The sequence below is a fragment of the Micropterus salmoides genome, unplaced genomic scaffold, assembly GCF_014851395.1.
Source record: "Micropterus salmoides isolate LMB-PRFRI ecotype aquatic unplaced genomic scaffold, ASM1485139v1 Ms_hic_scaffold_17, whole genome shotgun sequence".
NCBI lineage: Eukaryota > Metazoa > Chordata > Actinopteri > Centrarchiformes > Centrarchidae > Micropterus > Micropterus salmoides.
The window spans coordinates 30,539,883-30,563,577 of NW_024040817.1; the positions used below are offsets into that span (position 1 = coordinate 30,539,883).

The window sequence follows — 23,695 nt, forward strand, 5'->3', positions numbered from 1 at the left end:
CTGAGCTGCAGCACACACCTCTCCTCTCCCTTCCGAACACTAGCTACCCTCCAGGCAGTCAATGGACACGAAGTTGTTACTGTGATGTAGAGACAGAGCTCAGTTAAAACTTTACGGATGAAAGATACATTTGTAACAGATTAATAACTCATCACTCTGAAACTCTTGCTCCAGTCCATGTTGCCAAGCTGGTCGGCAACATGTACAGGTGAACCAAAGCCCTGTTTACTGGCTTCTCACTTATCCACCCTTCTCTCCTTCTGATTGGCTCGTAGTCCTTAACTAGGAACTGTGCATGTGCAACTCCCAATAAAGATCATTTAGAGACAAGATGTATCACTCCATAGCTAAAACGAAGCCTTCAACACAGGGTGAAAATAGGAGCTGCAGCAATGTGCAGTATGACAAAAATATGGTGTTTTTAGAAAATTAAACCATGTAAACCTGTTCTGGTACAACCCCTAAAAAAGATTTTGAACCTCAAAATGAGCATAATACCACCTCTTTAAATCACAAAACCATCAGCTCATAGTGCTCCATTATTTCCTTTTTGATGTTTTCTGAATATTTTATTTCCTCTTGATCTCTGCCTCCCATTATTTGATGCCTCTGATTTTTGTGGCTATCAAATTGACTGGAGAAATCAAACTAATTCACTGAACAATCTACAACAAAGGCACTTAATTCACAGCCTTTTCTTTGGCGTAACAAAAAGACCAGCCTGCAGTCTGTGTGACCCCTGTAATGAATGAAATATGAAGTCCCCTCTTGTCTCTTGAGGTTGTGCACATAAAATGTTCTGTAAAGTAAGAGGACTGCTGGGCTGCTTCAGGTCTCCAGCTTTCCTTGGTCTGCTCTAGGAGGAAAAGCCCACTTTCCTCTCCCTCCTAATGAGCTGCTGCTGGAGATGACAGGCAGCTCCTCCACCAGCACCAATCATTATTCTCTCATACATATCGACTGCGCGGCCATGTAGCTCATGCATGAGCATATATGCACATCTGCTCCCCGCTCCCAAGCCCCATGCTACAAAGGGACAGTAAATAGATACAGCGCATAAAATGAGCACTGAGCAAACCCACACTGAATTGGCAAAGGGACAATTGTTTGCCGCTGAACAGAGACAAATAGTGTTGATGAAAAACAGAGGGAAGCTGCTATTTATTTCAGAATTTTGCCACTGCTAAATAATAGACCAGCATAAATAAATAGAGCATTTGCATAGGTTGAGTTATTTGACAATATATTAGCACTGCAGGGAGATATAGGAGAACCTTCTATCCCAGCCAATGAAATTCGAGACATCTGAGAAAGCAAATTACTTCCCTGATGAGGAAATTTGAATTGTGCATGGATGCTGAATAATAATTCCATCTCCTCAATTTGAAATTGGATTTCTGAAAAGACTATTTAGATCACATATGGGTATGTTATGTGCAGTCATTTCATCTCAGTGCTGGTATTAAATCTCATGCTGCTTCATCAGAGCGGTTGTTCCATGCACTACACATTTCCATTCATTATAGTTCTTCATCACTTCATTTTGGGCTTCTCAGCAAAATAATCAAGCGTGAGATAAGTGTTTACTTATATAACTATGTCATTATTCACAACAAAAATCAGGCTCATGCTTGCTGTATTATATTACCCACACTGACACCTTGTGTGTGCATTATGCCATAACTTGAAAACTAAGCAGCAGTACAACACATGCATCCGCAAATACATAAAGTGCTGGAAAACCACAAAGTACATTTATTCAAGTACAGTACTTAATTAAGATTTTACTTGAGCACCTGCATTGTATTGTACTTTATACTTTGAAGATCAAGATTTTACCAACAAAATATATGATCAGCTATACACATTGCCAGCAGTATATACAGTGGTCAAAGTAGGTCATTAAAATGCTGCTTACACAGTAATCCATCAGAAGCCTAATAGAAATCCTGTAACACTTGTGGTATTGTGTTTTAAAACAAATCATAGGAACAAAGTGAGGAAAAGGGACTGGTAATATATGTACATAACACACTTAGTGGCCACTTTATTTGGTATAAAATCTAATGCAATCCAATACAGCAACTCAGCCATAAAGTCTATATAATAATATCATCATAATAATAATCAGTGTTGTTTTACACTGTCAGAGAGGTATTCATTTAATTATTATTTAACCATGTTTATATGTCAAACTGGTTGACAAGGAGTAACAGTATAACCTGGTGCAAGACATTAAAATTGAGTTATAAAACCTTTTCTTGGTTTTAAGAATCCAGCTACCACATAAAAGGTGCATTCTGTACAATGTGGACTCTGTGAATTGTTGTCAGATTTCTGCCAGTTGAAGAACCTAAATTGTGGAAGTGTGAGCAAATATGAGCATGTATGGTGGATTCAGTATCTTTAATAGCCAAAACTGAATGGATGATACATACATAAAGACATGCATATGTGTTGGTTGTGGGTAAGCAGGAAGATCTTAAATTAAAATGACATGTACACATACATCAAACACGTCAGCACCTTTTTAAATACAGTCTATGGTCAGCACGCTGTTAATGGTCTCAGATATCTTGTTAACAGTATTGCTCATGTAGACACAAATACAAATCTTCAGACATCAACTCTTTCTATTGACAGATAAATACACTGTAATTTGTTTGTATTTTGGAGGTGATATGTAGCTCTATTGATGATTAATATAAAACCACAATGGGTTGATGAATATAAATAGAGCCAAGAATTGCTGTTCATTTTCATGAGTTAATAAACAAGCTTCTGAGCAGCTATTCAACTGTTCCAGCATCTGCAGGAGCAACACAACAGCTTTATCATTAGTAATTAGAAATAACACCAAGCAGCGCATAGACACAGGTGGTCCATGTAAAGCCTTGTGTACATCAGCTGCCAGCTTCATATAATGTGATGCAACATGCTCATTCTCCTCATTGCCACAAATTTCATTTCATTTGATTTCACAGCCAGAGGCTGCCGTGTACGCATATGCAGCTCAGAGAGGCTTCTCAGGCTCTGTGCGTTGATTTTGCTCAGGCCGTGGATACGATAGTTCACGTCTGCTATGCTTTTTATAAGCTGATTTTATTTTCCCCAAGAGCACCCAGAATCCTGTGCAGCACTCACCTACTGTATCTGACCTTGTTCCTTTCTTTCTTCCTTCCGTGTAATAAATGAAGTTAGAAAATAAAGGCACGTGCAATTTTAGCCACACTAGCAGGATGTCAGTCATTCATCATGCATCAAACAAGTCACACACACACACACACAAGCACGCACATACCCTCAATCACACAGTTATTGTAGATTTACTGAATACAACACTGTGTGCCTATCTATGTTATTTAAACATTGTATGTTATGCATATAAGTTGCACTTCTTATACCATATTTCAACGCGGCTATGGCTCAGGAGATAGAGTGACTCTTCCAGGCTGCATGTTGAAGTGTCCTTGGGCAAGATACTGAACCCCGAATTACCCCTCGTATTCATACACTGTTCCATCAGTGTATGAATGTGTGTGTGAATGTTATGTAGTGTAAAAAGCGCTTTGAGTGGTCGAAAAGACTAGAAAGGCGCTAGACAAATATGGAGCATTTACCATATTTCATTACATATTTCTACAATATGTGTCTGAAGCATCTTCTATATATTGTTATTGTTTTTATTCTATATTGCATCATATATTTTGAATTGTATGTTTTTGTTTTTTTGCATTGAGAGTGCCTGTGTACAAAAATTCCATCGTTTACAGTACTGTGGTTCCTATAGAGACGACAATAAACTTGATCTTAAATGTGGAACAGACTTTTATTATCAGAAAAGGATGCATCTCTAACGAATTTGGTGATCCTCTGACTTTTCCTCTAGCACCAGCAACAGGTCCTCTTGTCCAACACCTCGGCTCATGACAGGAGATCTCCAAAATGAATTGCTGGGATCCTGTCAGCCTCAGGTGAGCTTTGAGTTGAATAATATGTGATCGTTTCAGAATAAATGTTATGCTAAATGCCCCTGGGAAATGCATCAAACTTTGTGTTTGTTGGATTTCCTGACACATGGGGGTGGTGATGGCGCAGTAACACATGCCTTTGGTGTGAGAGACCCGGGTTAAATTCCTCACTGTGACATCCACCAATGTGTCCCTGAGCAAGACACTTAACCCCTAGTTGCTCCAGAGGCGCGCGACCTCTGACATAGCAATTATAAGTCACTTTGGATAAAAGGGTCAGCTAAATGAAAAAAAATTGAATGTAAATGTCTCCCACACACACACTAATTACTTTTTTACCTTTACGCGTTTTGTATAAACTTCCAGAACTAAGCCATGATTAGCTTTCAAACTGTCTGCCATCACTTCTTCTAATTCAACTTTTTTAAATAATCCCATGTTTAATGTAAGGAAGAATGATGACTCCCCACATCACTGTTAATAAAGTAAGCCAGGTTATTTCCATTGAGGTTTCCGCCTTAGGGACATTTGTGAGAGAATGCAACACAATACAAGGGTAAAACTATTTAAAAAGTAAAATAATGCATAAAGGCAAAATCACATAAAACAAGAAGCAGTGTTACTTTTGTATATAAATAAAGTAGCCAACCCGCAGTTGGGCCTATATGAAATAACAAATACTGCTTTGAGATAAAAAACACAGCATGTAACCATTGCAGACTCAAGCCTTCAGTGAAACCCTGAGAAAAATGATTTGTAATAAAATGTATATAATTAAAATACCCTCTAGATGGCACTGTTGACTGTCTCTTGTCCTTTCAGCTCTGATCCCCGTGTATTTACGTGTTGTGTGTGAAGATGTGTATGTCCTATTTCAGTTATTTAATTCATTATTACAGTGTAGACATCTGCCCTTCTTTTGCGAGTCTTTTTTCATAAAAATACAGTTTGAATATAGTTTTCTTAATTTATATTATTAGTAGGCAGTATTTGGTTCTGTACAAATCTCGCGATGTGTGGCAGGCGGTATTCTCCAAGGAGAACGTACGCATTTTGCTTTGACGTTCTCGCGTCACTGACATGCCATTACGTCGAAAGATGTGCGTATCCCATTAGATACAACCACTACTGAGTTACTACTTTACAGAGTTGAGCGCTGAGTTTGTGAGAGGGAATGTCAAGCGGAGAAACATTGGTTAGTGAAGCAGACGGGAACGGCGGCATAATGGGTGAGTGTTGTCAGATTTGTTCAAATATGCCCTGTTCTCTTCCGTGTGTAAAGTTGATCCAAGTCTAGCGTTAACTTAACGAACAGTTTCTGTGTTAACGTTACGGGAAACGAAATCTTGGAAATGAAGTTGGAACCGCTCGGGAATAACGATAACTCATTTCATGTTTAACGTTAGCATAGCCCCGTGAAACGTTCACTAACTTTCTCTCATAGGGAAATGTCACACAAAAACCCAATAGTTTAATGTCTCATTGTTTTTTCCCGCAGCGTAATGTTAGCTAACGTCTCACACCTCGGAACGCGTTATGGTCTTCCGGTAATGTTAATTTTGGTGTAATATTACCACCAGTTTTAGGTTGAAATTATACTTAAACCCGTTCACACGGGTTGCTACTGCCCACCATGCTGTGTTACGGTGTAAGTTAACGGAAGATACATGTTAACATTATGATAAGTATTCGTCAGAAAACCATGCCTTAAAGTTGAAATTCCCTAGCTGTAAGTTAACTTATCTGTTGCTTGGTGTTTTCGACGTCTGCTGAACTGAAAAGTGCATCTTAATGAGCGCAAAAATATCTTACATTATGCTAAAACGCTGTTTATCGTTAAGTTAAACGTACTATCTTCAGATTTATGAATGGAGTTTGGCCAGGAGCTCTCTAACTAACATTATTTAACGTTATCGTAGCGTCATAGATGGTTTTAAACCTTAGCCCGGCATTTCCTGTGTTTTTGTCATGAGTTAGCTAACGTTAACGTACGCATCGTTAATAAATCAAGCCTGCTCATTACAAGATGAGCGTAGACCCAACAACAATATCTAAAAGGCTTAGATTGTTGTTTACTAACGTTAGATAACGTTATACGACGGGAAACATTAGCTACAAAAGTTAGTATCATCCCCCGAGGTGGTATAAACAGGTCAGGAAAATGTGTCAGCAAACTGAAGTGTCAGTTTGATGTCCGGTCATCTCTCTCGACAGCTACTGAATAATTTCTCAATTTAGCTATTGCATGTGGATCGATAAATCCATGTTCATTTTAAGTTTGTGGGTGATTATATCCAAATGGATATGGTATCACGATAACGAAGTAAAAGGTGATGCAGTTTTTTTTTGCCATCCAGAAAAGCAAAGCAAGAACACATGCAGTAAGTTAATTACACATCTGAGGCTATCATGGGAATAAAATTGGTGGTATCTTGCAGTCAGAGCCAAGTGGCATGTTGTCTGTGCTGTTTGCATAGTGGCTATGACATAGCACAGATGGGCAGGTCAGGCATTCAGCCAGACAGACAGAGTGTCAGATGGCTGGTAGTCAAATACCAGGGGGAGGTCTGTGATGACCAAGCTGTGTGCCAGTGTGCTCTTAGTTTGTTCAGGTGTTAGCCTAATAGAGCTTAACCTAGACATCTATACAGTGGATTGTACATTATTAGCCTTTGTCGACATGCAGCGAGGGGCTTGTACCTGGCCAATTTTAGGTTTGTCAGTCTGCAATCACACCACAGGGCTAAATGATATCATTCTTATCTTTTACAGCAATGTTTAATGAAGACACACGCACAGAGTAGCAAAGACAAAATGTCACATCTGTTTTGGTCATCTGGATGTTATTTGTGTGGTCTAGCTTTAGCTAAATTTAGTTACCATTCTATGAATATATAGATGAGGTCTTCAATTTGACATTGTTCAATTGCAAATAGAGTTAGAGAATAAGTTATTGTCAATGCAGAGCTGTCAGCTTCAGTGAATTATATTTAGGCTTAGGTGCATGCCTTCACATCTGACTAAATAACCCTGATGATGTCATCAGGGTTATTTTAGCTCAGGATGGGAGACTATAGATTCAAATTGCTGAAATACCTCATTTTGAGTTGCATGTAAAAGTAGCTAAGTTAACCTTGCCATAGACATTCTGTGGGAATTTGCTGTAAACTCTCAATCTCTTTGAAACTCTGTCTATTCCCATGTGAGGGGGAAAATCCGTTTTGGACTGGTGTGAATGGAGCCAAGTCGTATCAACAGAGACGTTTGGAAGAATAACATTGTGGGATGATGCATGAAATGTCTGAGCTCCCCTAAGGTCGTGGGAAGGGGTTTGTCAGAAAGCACTGGGATCCTTTCTGTTGAATTCATACTCCATGCTCAGAGCCCTGCCTCTGGCCTACCTCCTTGTAACCCCAGCTTCCTGGAGGCTCACCACATTGTTTCCGGTAGTTTAGCAAACGGCAAAGTGCACCATGCATTTTTCTGTCTTCTGCTGTCATATTTCTTTCCTGCAGTGATTTCATTTGTCAGTGATACTGGCTTGGAGCTTAAACTGAAGACCCAGATGTTGGTTCTTTTTTAGAGATTGGAACTTGCTTCACCTTTTGACATGGTGTCTTAACTATCTGATGAGTGCTGCTGTAGAGCAAGCCCTGCTTTCCTTTGGTGAACACCTCCCCGTCCGCCCGCAAGTTGTAAAACAGCCTTTTGCTTACTTTTTACATTGACTTTGTGTAGTGCCACTGTAATTACCACAAACAGGTTGCCTGAATTCTTGTTTCTGTGCAAACTAAGAGCCCACAACAGAAAGACATCTCGCCTGCCTGTGCTGAAAATTTATGCACATATGGACCCAAATTTAGCAAGCCATTTTCTTAAGTAATTTGTGTGTCTGCTGACAGTTTGGCTGAGAAATTGCTGTTCGTTCAGTGTGCATGACGCCTTTCGTGTGGATAATAGCACCTTACCCACAAAGCATCAGAATAAAGCAGCACAGTTGGTACACAGTGTTGCACAAAGACATAATTTTCAAAGCAATGAAAAGTCTGGTGTTTTCAGCTTAAACGTCCTGTCATTAGTTGCACAGTGTCTTTGTGTATGTGGTTCACCTTCATGTTAGATTTGAGGTTATGTTGCAGCCGTCTGCACATTGTTTCAGGTTTTGACTGCTCTGCAGTCCGTCAGCTGAATCAAACACAGGAAGCAGTGGGGAGAGGGCCCAGGAATGGAAGCCAGTAGGCCGTTAGTCTGTCAGAACAGGTGTGTGTGTGTGTGTGTGTGTGTGTGGTTACAGTGGGACAAGTGGAGGATGCATCGTCTTAAGCGCTCACATTAACTGCTGACTGCTCCTATAAACACACAGGAAATAACTGCTTGATGATACTGTCCAGTTGCTCTACTGTAGGTCTGACTTTGTGGAACCATAGTACTATAGTAATGTGATGTGCCAACAATCTGTTTCAATAATCTTCACTGAAGCTTTCTTCAAACCTCTCCTGTCAGACAGTATTTTTCAGGGTTTCCCCCAGAAACATAGACGTTGCAAAAAATACTCCTTTGCATGACACTGCAGAAAGAGCACAGGATTTTCTTTTTATATATACAGATACTAGAGATTTCACAGAGAATTGTCACTGCAATGCATTGATCAACATGGGCTGACACTTATCAGCTGATACATTCATTCCTATATCTATCTGAAACTAATGCAGTCTAATACAACAGCCCTGCAGTAAATCCTCCCCCTGTGAAGTTTAGGATGTACAGATTATGTTTGTTTTAGAGAGTTGGTGATTCTGTTTAGCTTACCCTCATAGAGATAAAAGGGGTGGACAGAATAATAGAAACACCTGTCAGTTATTTTAGAGTGGGCTAATAATTTGGCCCACCTAATCCTCCTTCTCAGAGTCATTACTCGAAATCATAGTAATTCATAGTAATCCAGAAATAGTTGTCCGACTAGGGCTACAGCTAATGATTATTTTCCTTTTTGATTAATCTGCCGATTATTTTCTCAATTAATTGATTGGTTGTTTGGTCAATAAAGTGTAAGAAAATTGTCAAATGTTTATCACAAAGCCCAAGATGATGTCCTCAAATGTCTTGTTTTGCCCACAACCCAAATATATTCACTTTACTGTCACAGAGGAGTAATGAAACCAGAAAATATTTACGTTTAAGAAGCTGAAAGGAGGATCATTTTTCATAAAAAATCATTTTTTAATGTCGATTACTGAAGTTATAGTTCAATTAATTACCAAAATAGTGGCAGATTAATTTGATAGTTGACAACTAATCGATTATTCAAATAATCATTCTATTCTGTATGTTGCCTCTGTTATAAATAGCTGGGATGCACTGTGTTTTAGTGGTTTTACTGGTTCAGCTAACTAACTTCTCTTTTCTCTGGTTGTGTTCCTGCCTCATGGGCCTGACTCCTTTGACCGCTGCCTTCCCATGTCAATTTCTCCAACACAGCTGTAAGTACTCTGCATATTTCTCATCAGCCTGCAGGACCTCTGGGTCGTATTAGATCGTTGTAAACATGGCTTGTATAAAATTCAATGGTCACCAAATGCTCATAAATGCAATTTTTTTTGTGCTTTTTTTCCCTTTGTCAATTCGATTCCAGTCAATTCTAGACATACCAACAGTCTAAATAAGTTCCTTCGTTTAAATTGTGAAGTGTACCCTTTAAAATAATAATGATTGAGAATTTAAGCCTTTTAAAATCATTCAGATGTGTTAAATACAAGTATGAGAGAGAGAGATTGCATCTTTTAATTAGGGTAACATATAAATGCTCCTGGCACTGCCTTCCCACTCAGCACTACTCACAAAACCAAATTCTATGACTTTGTTGATATTATGACCCCTTTTTCAGCTCCATGAGCTCATGCATGTTGGATTTGAGTGTGAAAGTCCACACAAAATGTCATGCTTAAATATTTTGTTACACCTTTTTACACTGTATATCCACTCATTTTCAGACTGGTTCTGTCTTCACCTAGCTCACTATGCTCAGTCAGAAACCAGCCGTTTGTGCAGGCACAGTTTATTTATATTGTTTTTGTGGCACCAAATTAGTATTAAGTGGTCTTAAAAGTGCTTTCTGAAATCCGTGCTAGTAAATGGTACAGTTAGCCACAATATGCTCTTCTGGGCTATAGGAGAAATTTATCAGCTGTGTTTATTTTTGGTCCACAGCAACAGAAGAACCTGGAGGGCTATGTGGGCTTTGCAAATCTTCCCAACCAAGTATACCGAAAGTCTGTGAAGAGAGGTTTCGAGTTCACACTCATGGTTGTGGGTGAGTAATTTTCAGTTGGCACCTTTTTTACATTCTTGTTTCTCCTCAGTGTATGACACAATCAGGCATTCATCTGAGGATGAATGTTTACTTGTTTGAGTGTGAAAGTCTTAAAAGATGTTGATGCGTCTACGTACAGTACATCTGTGTTAGAACTTGCAGCTTCTACTGTACATGTTCATGTGTTGAGCAGTGTTGAGTTTCACAGAAACGTCATGGCTGAAAGCGCTAGCAGCTGGCTGCCCAAATGCATTAGAGATGGTTTTAGCTCAAGAGGATAAGTTGCACGTAAGACAAGACTTTGGGAAACCATTTAAAACAAAGGTTTGCCATGCAGCAGCACAGGCAGACGCTGCTCTGTGTGTGTGTGTGTGTGTGTGTGTGGCTTGTGTCTCCTGGATTGTGTGGTGGGAGGACGTTTCCTGTCATTCCATTCACGGAGCCAAAGTCATAGCCTGAGCAGCTGATTCAAATGGACTCGCACCGTAGAACCTTTCCGTTCTCTGCACACGCTGTTCAGAGGTACCTGAACTGGAAGCTGCTCGGAATGCCTGCATGATGTCACATCCTCTCCCCTGGGTTCATGGCTCTCCGTACCTCCAGGGTTAAAGAGCCCGTCTCCATGGCAATCAGATCCCCCTCCTCCCTCCTGGCTTGGTTCATGTAGTCACGCCCTGGAGTTTCCCCCTGCTGTGCACTCTCAGGAAAGAGGCTGTTATGTGGCAATTTTTGTGTGGAGCATGTAATTAGAATAGCAGGGTAATTGGCAAAGTCAAGTGCTTGTCATGCTGGCGTTTTCCTTCATTTTTTAGGGGTTGATGGGTGTATTATAAAACACATTCACCCGCTGGGGACCCACCAGTTATGGAATTTATGGTGGAATTTCTAGACGCATATTTCAGAAAGACACAGTTGTGAAGTACGGGGATTCATGTTACAAACCTCTCACTTGTTTTAACTGTATTTTGTTGCTTTCTTCATTAGACAGTACAGAATTAAAAAGGACATTTTAATATATAAAGGGTAGAAGCCAGGCAGCTCACACCCTCTGGAAAATATGAATACACCAGGAATGAATACAACTTTTGTGTTTTTATTTTGGGCATATACCTCATACACAACTGCAACACACCCAATTCCCACCCATCATTGAGCTTGTTAGGGAATTACATCTGCATTGTAGCACACATAACATCTGTAATCTGTAAAACACTAACTAAAACAAACAGATTATACACAAATACACACTTAACAAACACAACTAATAACTAGACTTGCGGTTAGGTATGACAATTTTCAAGGGATGGCTCCCTGACCTGGAGCGATAAGAAAGCCAAGAGTGTAGCTGAAAAAGAGTGGTGAATCAACACAGGTTTGTCTGAATACTTGGGTAGCCTCAGTTTCTTTTCAAATTGTCAGGGTGTCCCTCTGATGTTGTAATAAGCGTTGTGAAGTGTCAAATAATTTAAGAGCTCAGTTCACAAATGTGAAAGAGGTTTGCAAATCAATTGATCTCTAGTAAATGGTAGTGCATTTCCTAGCTGCCAACAGCCCTAGATCAATAACTATATTTCGTTACGTGAAAACCATCTGTCTTGTTTTGTGTTACCCAATAAACAAACTCCAGGATTGAGTTCAATATTATGATGAGCCCACATGGGTTAAATATCAATGGAGTTCCCAAACAAGGTCAGAAGTAAAGCTGAAATGATGAATTGATTAGTCCATTGATAGGAAATGAATTGTTTGAGTCATTTAGCAAGCAGAAATGGCAAAAATAATCTGTCACAACCCTATTCAGAAAGTAACAGAACCAAACATGCAAAAAACACCGTTCATCTTCTCTGGGCTAGAATATACCCTGTGCAGCATTTGGAAAAAATTAGCTCAAGATGTAAGTTATATTTTTATAACATTTGTCAATATATACAAATTACATCAGTGTTTCCCACAGCATTCAGTTCTATTTGTGGTGTTAGCTGAGGGGGAGGCACACCCACACTTGTGTATTATTAAATAATACTGTATATAAGGTGCTGCAAATTTTTTAATTGCCAAGTACTTTGTGAACAATCAAGAACTGAACAATATATAGCTCCGTTGCTTCATATTGTGTCAAACAGGTAACAAGTTATATACAGCGAGGACTCAAAACGAGTCCTCTTTTTCTGAGAAATCTGTTGTTCTGAGCTGCCGTGCTTTACATCTGTGTTTGCTGTCAATCTCACCTGCTGCTTCGGCCCCAGCTGGCTCTCCCACCGGACTGCAGTGGAATAAGATTTTATCCATTTTAAATTGTACAAAACAAGATAATCAATTGAAATTGGCCAACATTGTTTGTCAATGTGAAATATAATTAGCTTTATAGTAAATTTAAAAAAAAAAAATATTGTATCCAAGGATAGTTCCACAAAGAAGTGTCCACTCATTTCACCATGTTGCTGCGAAGCTTCTTTTTTTTTTTTTTTTTTTTCTTTTTTTTTTACTATAAAGCTGACAGAATGTATACACTTGGAAAATATATACAGAAAGCGATTTTGAGGATAAACTTGCATTTTAAGCATGAATCCATCACTCTTCTGTTGTGTTTCTAGCTATATATGGCCGAGGTAAAATGCTTGAGTTTCAAGACGTAAACTGTTCCTTTTTAGGGCTGTATTGAATATGACAAAGTTTTTTTCATAATGTTGACATTCCAGTTCTAAATCAACATTGAAATGCTGCTCATTCTATAAAAACATAGCAGTTCGCTTGCTCCATTTCACCTCAAGCTTGCTCAGCCACCGCTGCGGCTGTTTGTGGACACTTTGCGTGTCCACAAACCTACAAATCTACAAATCCTACTCATTCAAGTCATTAGATCATAAAGTAAAAGATCATATCACTTTATTCAAATTGAGGATTCTATTTGAGGATAAAAATAATTTTTTTTAAGGTGATGATGATGTCATAAAATATTACAAAAGACTTTCAAAGCTTAATTTGGAAACCTCAAAGCCTCGAATGGTATATCCCTATGTCCTTTTAATTCTATGATTTTCTTCCCACACAACATTCATTAACTATAAACGGCAATTTCTCCAGTCCCCATGATTGGATTGAAATTCTTTTTGGCATTTGTGTTGCCATTTAGGCTAAACCTAGCATTGTTCATATTTTCTAATGTATTTGTAATAAAGGTGTGCACAAAGAAACATAGAAATATATTTTTTATCGACTCCGTTGTTAAAGAGAATTTTGAAGAAGATTGCTATGTAAGAGTCACATGAGTAAAAATAGTCAGGTGTTATTTGAAATAACTTTTAAATAACACAAATAATTTCTGAATAAAATTTACATGCATTTATTTTTGGAAGTGTAACAGAAATGAAACCCAATACATTCTTTTGAACTCATATGGGTTTGAGTATACGTTAATGTTGGTGTAGATGTAGTGGGGGGATAGCTATTGTTAGTGGACAAGTGAAAGTGGGCCAGAGCCATTTGATGGTGAAAGTCAATATTTGGCAGTGATGTGCACATTGGCAAGAACTGACCTTGATGTTGGCCACCGCTGCCAGAGCTCATTGTGTTTGGTCCTGGTTGAAAGAGAGCTGAATGAACTCTGTTGTATTCCTTTTGGAAAGAATGCTGTCAAATAAACAAGTGGGGCTTTTAAGGCGAAGGAGACGAAATCTGACACAGGCAGAAAGAAAAGGATGGCTTTGCCAACAGATATATGTATAACACTTTTGTCATGCTCTAGGCTTGTTAAACTTTTACTGTCTTCAGCCCTGTTTGAAGGGAAAGTCCCATTCATAAACACAGAGTAGTGCAGAGAAGATGAGTGCTTTCAAACGATGTTGAGCATACAGAATTTCCCTTTCACAAACAAACAGACCACTTTTCATTTCACCTGCACACTATTATTCCAGTGTCTTGGTAGCCCTGTCAAGAAAATGAACCTAACGTGGGCTCTCTCACACAAGCCAAACCTTTCCCGCTTCCCCTCCACCAGCCTCTTGTATGCAGTGGATGGTGCTTTTGAATAAACCCCCATGGTTTACACAGCTGCTGGAAATTTCCTTTAAAGGAAGTGTGCTGCTGCTTAGCGGGGCGAGCCGGTGGGCCTCGGCTTGGCGGGCTGGCTCAGTGAGAGTGGTCTTCCTCTGGTGCTCCGTTGGGATGCACGGATGTAATGACAATGTTAGTGGCTTCTTTTATACATCCCACTTCAGTTAGCTAGCACGGAGGATTTGAATGAAACTGTGTAACATCAAAGGGGTCTTCATCCATTCACCCCGATTAAACAATACATTTTTCAAGTCAACATGTTCTCACTCTCAAGTCGTCACATATGGACTCTTGGTAAAGACCCCTTGTTGCCACATTTTAATGTACTAGGTACCCCTTTAGTGTCATTTCTGGATGTGCAGGGGTCCTCGGTCAAGTTAACAAAAAATATACGTTTGCAACAATAAATATGTAACATTCTGGTTAGGCTTTCAAAATAAAACATGTGGTTAACATTGTGAAATGCTCACAGTTTGGTTAACTTTAGGCACCAAAAGTATTTGGTTAGGTTTAGGAAAAGATCTTGATTTGGGTTAAAACAAGTATGTTACATAAGCTAAGTTATTTAACTTTTACATACATTACATACTTAGAGAAGTCAACGTTGACTACAGCGGTCTCCTGGGTGAAAGTTTGGTGTCTGTTTGACCCACCTCCCTCCCTTTTATACTACGTCACCTGACATGTAATGCTTGTAGCTTTGGAAAATGATACTAAAGGGGTACCCAGTGCATTAAAAAGTGACGCCAAGGGACCAAGCGTCCATATGTGACATCTTGGGAGTTACGTATTGGCTGAGTCAAGCAAAAGACCTATAGTAGACAAGTGTCACGTTCACTTAATTAACTAACTTTTATAATTGCTTGCTGTTTTAAGTCTTGTTCTGTCCTTGTGCTATTTGTAAATGGCTACATTTATTTGTAGAAAATGAGCACTAATTTTCTTCTTTCTATCGTAATTCCTAAAACCTATTAGTAATTGCATGACAAATTAGATCTGCCCTCTCAACATCAATCAGTTCAGGAGCGTCTGATTCAAACCCCATGTTGAAAGCCCAAGCATCTGCTTTTTTCCCCCCTCTTTTTGGGGGTGAGTTTAGCATTGTGCATAGAACACAGGATGTCAAGCAACAGAGTTTTAACCCATCTGTAATGGAAATGAACAGAAGGCTGGTGGAAAGGGAGGGCAGAGCTACTTCTGAACCAGAGCATTCTCTGGCACTGCTTCCTGTTCTGCTGCCCAGCAGTAAGATTGCCACTTTGCTGACAGTGCTGTTGCAATGATGGAGAGGCCGCTCAACAGCTCATTAGGATTTTATTACTGAATTATAATTTGGAAGCACACTTATTATTGCTATGTGTGGAAATCTGAGGTTTTCACATCACTTGAGGTGAACATGTTAAATGCCAAAAAACCCACTAAAGTAAACGAAAACAGAACTCGACACGTTGGTTGTTATAGAAGATTAGGGTGACTGCTCACTTCCTGTGTGCAAAAATTTTTATCTATGTGCAAGTTTTATTTTTATTTCTTGTCTTGAATAGACTGCATAGAGAGGGAGAAAGTAGGGAGGAAAAAGTGTGATAACATGCAAGCAAGTCCTCGAGTGGACTTGAACCGAGGGCATTGCAGTGTACGTGCTTTGGCCCAATAATCTGCAGGTTCCAAGATACAACGTAACCAGCAGTAAACCTACAATTATTCATGTGTGTCACAGCACATACATTTTCTTTGAATATGAGAAAATTATAATCGAACAGTGCATGGTTTTAGCGCAAAAATGAAAATTGTTTCCCTCAATTCAAACTTTAACGTACCAAGGCACAATTCACAAGAAGCTCCACAAAATGGAGGGAATACAGTCGACATGTATGGCTGGAGCAATTTAGCTCACTGTGTTCGTTGCAATAATACTACTGGCAGCTGTTTGCACTCAGTCAGATAGCTCAATATTATGAATCAGTTTTTGACTCACTGGGCAGCAGGGGTGGTAAATATTTTTCAGCCAGTCAAAGCCAATTATCGTCTGATGACATTTATGTATAATGGTTCAGTTTTGTGGCAGATTCATAGTCCTCGCCCATCCAAACAAGCAGCCACAGCTCTGACCAGCCATGATCAGCATCTGCACTCAAACCACCGCCGCCGTCATAACTCTGAGTTTGATGAGCTTGGTTCCTTTGTAACCAGAGCTCCTCATCTTCCCTCTCCTCACACTGAGCCGAGACTTGAACCTGGGTTTCACTGCTCTCTCCTGGGTCCTGCTGTTCTTGTCAGCTCTTAGATTCCCAAATTCAAGCTGACATTTTTATCGCACACATTTCACCCACAGTTTGCACAAAACCACAGCCTCCCCTGGTGCCCATCAGCCTTCAGTACATAAGAGTTCTCCATTCCCTTGAAGAAATGTTTACCGTGGTCTTGCATGTTTCATCACAGACCAGCTACAATGGCTGAAATATGTCTGTTGAGATTGCAAGATAAATGTGGCTCAGCCCTCTTAGGAAAATATTTAGAACTCCGAAAGTGTGTTGAGTGAAGGATCCTTTTGTGTGATGTTTTTTTTTCATCTCTCCGACCTCTCATGGAGCGTTGTTGGCAGCCGTGGCCAATGTTTGCCCAGGCCGCTTGTAAAGGTCAGGAGCAGCTCTTTGGCCGCCGTGCCAGCCCGGCGTACGACTGGCCCTTCTCTCACACTGAAGCTTTTGTTCAGCAGCTCCTTGTTGCCTTCCACTCACCCCAGTCTTAACAGGCATTGCTGATAGTATTGGATTAACGTTGTCAGTCTCTCTTGGCTCTTACAGAATTGTTTGTGATTATTACAACTCCAAAACTCCAACAATTATGATTGAATTATGATGATATTTCTGTCATTTTTGCTTGATACAGTAAATGAGTAACACATTGATTATCAAAATAGGCCCCTATCATTTTTTTTGTTGATAATTGGAGGTTTAGCTCAACTAAAAACACAAGATCAAAAGTCAGCTGCTAATGTTAGCATGCCTAGCTAACTATCTAACTACCTATAGTAGCTACCTACCTAATGCTAGCATCTGTTCCAAAGCCAGTAGTTGGCGTATAATTAGTTAAAGGGGCTATATGTAGTTTTTTATTTTTAATGCTTAACGCTTGAGTTACAGAGAGACTTCTTTCATCCTGTTGTACACATAAACATTACTGCAAAGCATCTGAAATATATTGTGATTTTGTTTAGTCTAGCTCACTAAGCGTTTCATTATCATCCAATACATTTAGCTGTGCTCACATTGCTGGAAGATAAACAAATAGCTTTATAAATACAGCAGCTGGGAAGCGAACGCTACTGTATCATGTCGAATAAATGCAGTCAATGTAGCATTATCATACGACTAGCATGTACAGCATATTGTAATGTTGCGGTGCATTTAAGAATGGACCCAAATGAGAAGCTTAAACCACCCTGTTACTCTATGAACCCCTTTTTATAGAGGAATGGAGTGAATGATCAATGTCTGATTTGCTTCTTGTGCCTCGGATTTCTTGGAGTGGAATGGAATCTGTGCTTTTTGTTTCTGTTTTCTCTCCTTTGTAGAGTGAAAATTCGTTATGATTGTGGTGGTTGAAATCCTCCTTCCCCTCTCCTCCCTTCCCATGATTCTCTGATTAGATTCCTGAAATGCATACAGGAAAAGAATTTGGGAGGACAACTTCCACCCTGTCTGTCTCCTCCTTCGTCTCGTGTTAACGCTTGCCCGTTAAAAAAAAAAAAACGGGGCTTAAAGGGAGCCTTTTCCTGTACTGAAAAAAGTTCTGAAACTCAGATGTGTTAAGAATGTCAAACAGTGAAAGACTGCATTACAAATGGAGTTGATAAACATCTGGAAATTGTGTCATGTTGCCCCTCAGTCTGGCATGAAAAAGAGGATTAGAAAACAAGTATAGCGTGAAATGTGTCTCTTGAGTTCTGTCCCACCCACTCACTCTGGCTCTGTCTGTGTCTTTCAGGGGAATCTGGCCTGGGGAAGTCAACGCTGATCAACTCCCTCTTTCTGACGGATCTGTATTCCCCTGAATACCCGGGACCTTCGCATAGAATTAAAAAAACTGTGCAGGTAAATGTGTCTTTTTATTGATTTATTTTTTTATTCAGGAATAGTCCCTATTACACTTGCCACTAATTAATTAAATTCTAAACCCATAAAGGGCCAAAGGTTTGTCTGCTAATTAAAACATGACAGGTCACCTTCAGCCTGACACTGGCCAGTTGAATTGTCAGAGCCTGAGGCTACTGTAACACAGGTGTGTCCTCACCTGTGGGGCTGCTCCTCCTAGCTCTTGCCACCCATGCGTTTGTGTCAGACAGAGAAACCGGTTCATCTGCTTAAACAGAGATAAAGTTTTTACAGAGGCAAAGATGTGTTGTAATTTCAAATAAGGCTGTCAGATTAGGTTGTTGCTAGGTTCTACTGTTTTAACACTTATCTGCATGAAGTTGCTTTTTTAAAGGATTGCCTATTTGGAAATTAAACTTTATGGAAATACAAAATTTTAATATATTCTTAGATTTAAATAAAGATTTATTTAGTCTTGAGTATTTTACACAAAATCTACCAAAACAGGACCGAGATATTCCTGTGATTTAGTTTACGTCATGATCTGCACAACTTTTGATGATTTCATCTAGATGGAATTCCTAGAGGCTAATCCTTTGACAATGAAAAGGAACCTAGCGTAGTTAGGCTCATGTTCACAAAGCAAGGGTTGGTTAATGACATAATCAACATGTGTGGTTTTAATCTAGTGGTCAGTGTTAGCTACATAGATTGTGACATCATGACATGTTAGATTTTTGTGTCTTTTAACATCCTGCCTCTTCTGATCACTTCATTCAGACCAACACAACAGACAACTGAAGACTTTGGGATGAAAAGAGGCATTAAAATGGTCATTGCATTGTCAATTTAAAAACAACCTTTGGGAAAAGTAAAGACTTAACTTAAACTTTTTAAGTAAAACTTAAAACAATAAAACGTTATTGTGAAAAGTGGCAGAGGGAAGTAACATTTCATAATCAGGCGCTGTATTTTAAAAATGTATTTGTTCATTCCACCATTTTACTTTAATCAATTTACTTGTTTTTGATTCATCTGAAACCATACACTGTGGTATACAATATGTGCGTACAGTCTGAGAGAGGGTGTTAAAGTGCCGTGTCATATATAAGCATGTGATTGGAAAGGCATGCCTGTACCAGTTGCGACAGTACAAAATTTAGTCTAGCTGAGATGGCCACGCTTTGTTGGATACGAACATCTCTGTAAACACTGTATATTTACTTCTGTCTGCTCCACAAGGAAAAATGTCGTCAGAAGGGGGGGCTTTCAGCATCTCTCATAGCTGTTTATACATGGGCGGATCTTCATTATATAAATACATTCACATACTATGATAAGTGAACACATTCCATGCAATGCAGAAGACAATAGCTGTGTTTTCTTCTCTTACTCTTAACTATTAGGCTTACAGTTCAATCTAACCAAATTTTCAAAAGTATACAGTATATTGATAAATGTTAGATTTACGTTACTCTACTATAGTACAGGCAAAAACAGTCTTTTGTAACAGCTAGTCAGTGTTTTCCATGAGTCAAATCAATCAGACAATAAATGTAGTATTTATAACCATCACATCACACGTGGGTGGCTCTAGCTGCTAGCCTTTATTTAGAAATATAATGGAAATTACGTTGTCTGTTCTTAAAACAAAAACGGGTAACATTTAAGCTGACTCGCGCTGCATTTCCTGTCTCGATGATAATAGATGTGACACACCTCATTAAAGTGTGTACTGCGTCCCGAGAGGATGCACTGATAAAACAAGGCACGCGCCTTAGTAGACAGTACACTACCACTCCCCATTCCAAGACAAGAGGCTTCCTCCACTGAAAGGTCTGCCATCAATTTGTGATACGCTGGTTAACAATCCTAGAAAACCAAGATGTAGTGCTTTAAAGCTTCATTTTGTAACCAGTTTAACAGTTATTTACACATCCAGCAGACACAGAGCAACATTAGCATTCATATGAGTTAGCATTCATGCACATTTATTCGCTCTCCTTTTTAGCACTGTTTTGCTAAATACTCCACTATGTTCACCACCTGGTCTCTTTGTATGCCGTTTGGTGCTGAGCAGGTAGTGTCAGGGTTCACTGTTTTTATAAAAAAAAAAAAATTCTCATTCAGCTTCTTTCTGTAAGTGCCGGGCTCGTACACAAACATACAATAATCTGCCAACATTTGAACAGTTCGTTGTTGTTTTAAATGAGAGATTTTCTGTGTTTTGTTTTTAATAGCACTTCTCACTAGTTAAAGTCAGCATGGCTCAGTTGGAAAACAGTGATGTGTTTCTTTGCATAGATGAAGATTTAGCAACATTTAATCCAAAACACCATCTGGAGGTGTTTGCTAATGTTGCCAGTCCAATGTCAATCATAGTCCTGATGAAGCTTCCATCAGTGTTAAACTTCATCTTTGATAGCTGCCTGCATCCTATAATATTTAAGTTCCCCCGTGTCCCCCCGGCTGCTCTGTCTCAACTCTCTGTAATTTACGGGGTTTGCTGATGAACAAAAAGTGGAACTTGTTGCTAACTTAACCGCTAACTGCAGCTAAGTAGCTGGCGTCATGTAATTAACGTTAGCTCAGTTAGTCTTGTGGTCATAGCTGCCTCAGCCCGGACTGGGAGCTCGGAGAACCTGGGGAGTGTATCGTGTTTAACGTTACACCTTTACTTAAAGACTGGAGGTTTTCAGGCCAGAATAACGTCAGAGAGCGGCGCCCCAGAATTAAAGTTAGAGCCGAGCGAGCAGTCAACAAAAACTGCGCTCAGCAGCCTCCCAATGAACACGGCATGAATGAGACCGAAAACGGAGACCAACAGGAAATAACGTTATAGTACCAAGGTGATTTATAGAGTTTCTTGTTGAACACATACATTTACATTTTGATAAACCACGAACAGCTAACGTTACTAACTGCATGTCTGTATCTGTAGCTAGTTAGCTCGGTTAGCGGGCAGCTAACTGTCCTAGCTGAGTCAGAAAACCACCTCGCTACTGTATTCCTTGTCGTCAAACTGGCCTCTGTCGGCCTCAGAGGCTGTGTTGTGTCCCAGTCCGGCCATACTGTTCTCTCAGTGAGAGCTGAACCAGTCTGCACAGAGTCTGCATGACAGGGTGGCGGGGCGCAACGCACATTTAGCCCTGCCTGTCTTTGTGTTTTTAATTATGCAGAGGCAAACAGCACATTCATTCATGGGGAAATCAAATTAAAAAAAATTATATTAAAATCTTTAATATATTTTAAGAACAACATGAATCAGTTCTTTGTTGTTTGAATTAATCATTCTGAAGAAAAATCCAGAAGGCAAAATCTGTGTCTTTTTGTTAACTTTTTAACACATACTGCAGATGGAGAAAGTCCACAAAGAAGACAAATACAGGGAGAGAGACACAGGAAGAGGCCCTGTGTTTGCAGCATAAGTGTAGGTGTGGGCAGAAGGGAAGGGGAGACGATTCAATTAGTGAGTAAACACTAAAATAAGGCTGGAAATGAAGTAGAATTAAATTGGTGAAATGAGAAATAAGCTATGAGAAATACAAAATATACTATGCTATTCTGTGGGAAACGCTGTTCACTGTTTACTTTACTTTGGAAACCGTGTTTCAGGGGCTTTGATGTAGCTTTAATGAGCAACTTACTGCCCCGTTGTAGCTTGAACACTATGCATTCAAGAAATGCCTAACCCTGACACAGTTCAGTCAGTAACACAGCAGGAACTATGACTTCTGCTACTGTTGCAATACACACTGTAAAATAGGATCGGGAACAATAGATAGTATAATAAAGTAACTATACAAACTCAAAAAGGGGATTTAGTGTTAAGTTACTCTTTAAAGAGAATTAACGAAAAAAAGATCAGTCCCAAAGTATTTATCACTACTAATTTCAAGTTATGCGCAGCCCTACTAACCACCCAGTTCTTACAAATCCATTCTTCTTCTACCAGTCACCTGTTTACAACAGAAAATGTTATCGCTTTCATGAGCTCACTATAGTTTGAATAGTTGTCATGTTAAATCATGCAATAACCAATATCAAAGCTGCAGGTGTGACTGCGCCAAGAAGGAAGTTGCTAGCAGGAGTAATACTGAAGGTTTCTGAGTCTGCAGTCTGAGACGATAAGGGTTTGGCAGTTTCCTCAAACGGGGTGCACAGCTGCATATTGTTTTTTTTTTTTTTTTTTTACTTCCTTTTGAAGAGTGAAAGGTGATACAGTTAGTGTTGAGCAGCTCCAAAGGCTTCTCTCCTGTCCTTCGCCTTTAGTAGGGAATTATAAGTGTTCACTTTGGCCCAGTGTACATCAGATCAGCTGCATGTTGAGGATCTTCCCTTCACCTGTTCCCTGTGATCTACTGCTTTGCTCTAAATCTCCTCTAATCCTTGGCAACACACTGAGGGGCTTTGCCCCACTGTTTCTTCCAATTTGTTTACCCGTCTATTACACCTCCTTATTAAAAGTTTAAATGTGATTTAGATGGGTGTGTGTGCTTTTGTAGGCTCCCAGACTGAATATTGAGGATTACTCGGGATTTCCAGTTCCAAAGAAATACATTGAGAGCTGAAATCTTGGAATGAAATGTACCATATGTCTGTGTATTGCTTGTTTGTTCTTCCAAGGACCAAGACAGTAAATATAGAGAGCAGAGAGCTGCTCTTTTTCTCTTTCCAGGAACCACAAACTAATTAAATTTCAAATAATTGTGGCCACTTTTTCATGCTTAAGAATGTGATGAAACCCAGAGGAATGCTGTGTGTCATAGAATCCAATTCATTATTAAGCAAATGAAAAGAGGAAGATGACCATGCAGGCGGACAGTTAACAGTTAGAGGTGATAGGCCAGGACAGATGTCTCTGTTGTTCCTTGTTAATGAGACTCGTTAAGGCTGGAGACCATACAAGGACAGGGACTTGGTCATTAGCCAGCAAACCGCCTTGTGCACTGAGCTCAGTCTTGTCCTGCCAGTGCACAAACATGCCTTGCATTTATATCTGTCACTTGTTCCTGCTTCAGTGGAATTTTAGAGGTTAAAATAACAAGATCATCTGAAGAAGTGGATGATTCATATAACGGAAAGGGAATTCTGTGATTCCCAGTGAACACTGTTTGAAAGATTGTGTCAGTTCATCTAGATCAGTAGTTTTTGCTACTAATTGAAGTTTCAGCCTCACTATTAGTAGTGACTCCAGTTTGTGTTGCAGTGACTGCGTTAAACCGTGACTCTTTAAGAGAACAACATGTCAAACATACAGAGTACAA

General features: G+C 39.5%; 1 protein-coding gene across 2 annotated transcripts in view; it reads left to right on the top strand.

The window, feature by feature from the left end:
* Nucleotides 1–5,044: 5,044 nt before the first annotated feature.
* The window catches only part of LOC119907179 (septin-7), a 39,138-nt gene continuing 20,487 nt past the window's right edge, over nucleotides 5,045–23,695 (top strand). For both annotated transcript variants that reach the window (XM_038724831.1, XM_038724832.1), the window contains exons 1-4: nucleotides 5,045–5,200; nucleotides 5,699–5,700; nucleotides 10,179–10,281; nucleotides 18,322–18,428. In XM_038724831.1, the coding sequence (XP_038580759.1) occupies nucleotides 5,146–5,200; nucleotides 5,699–5,700; nucleotides 10,179–10,281; nucleotides 18,322–18,428 (267 nt within the window). In that variant the 5' untranslated portion in view covers nucleotides 5,045–5,145. The remainder of the gene's footprint in view (nucleotides 5,201–5,698; nucleotides 5,701–10,178; nucleotides 10,282–18,321; nucleotides 18,429–23,695) is intronic.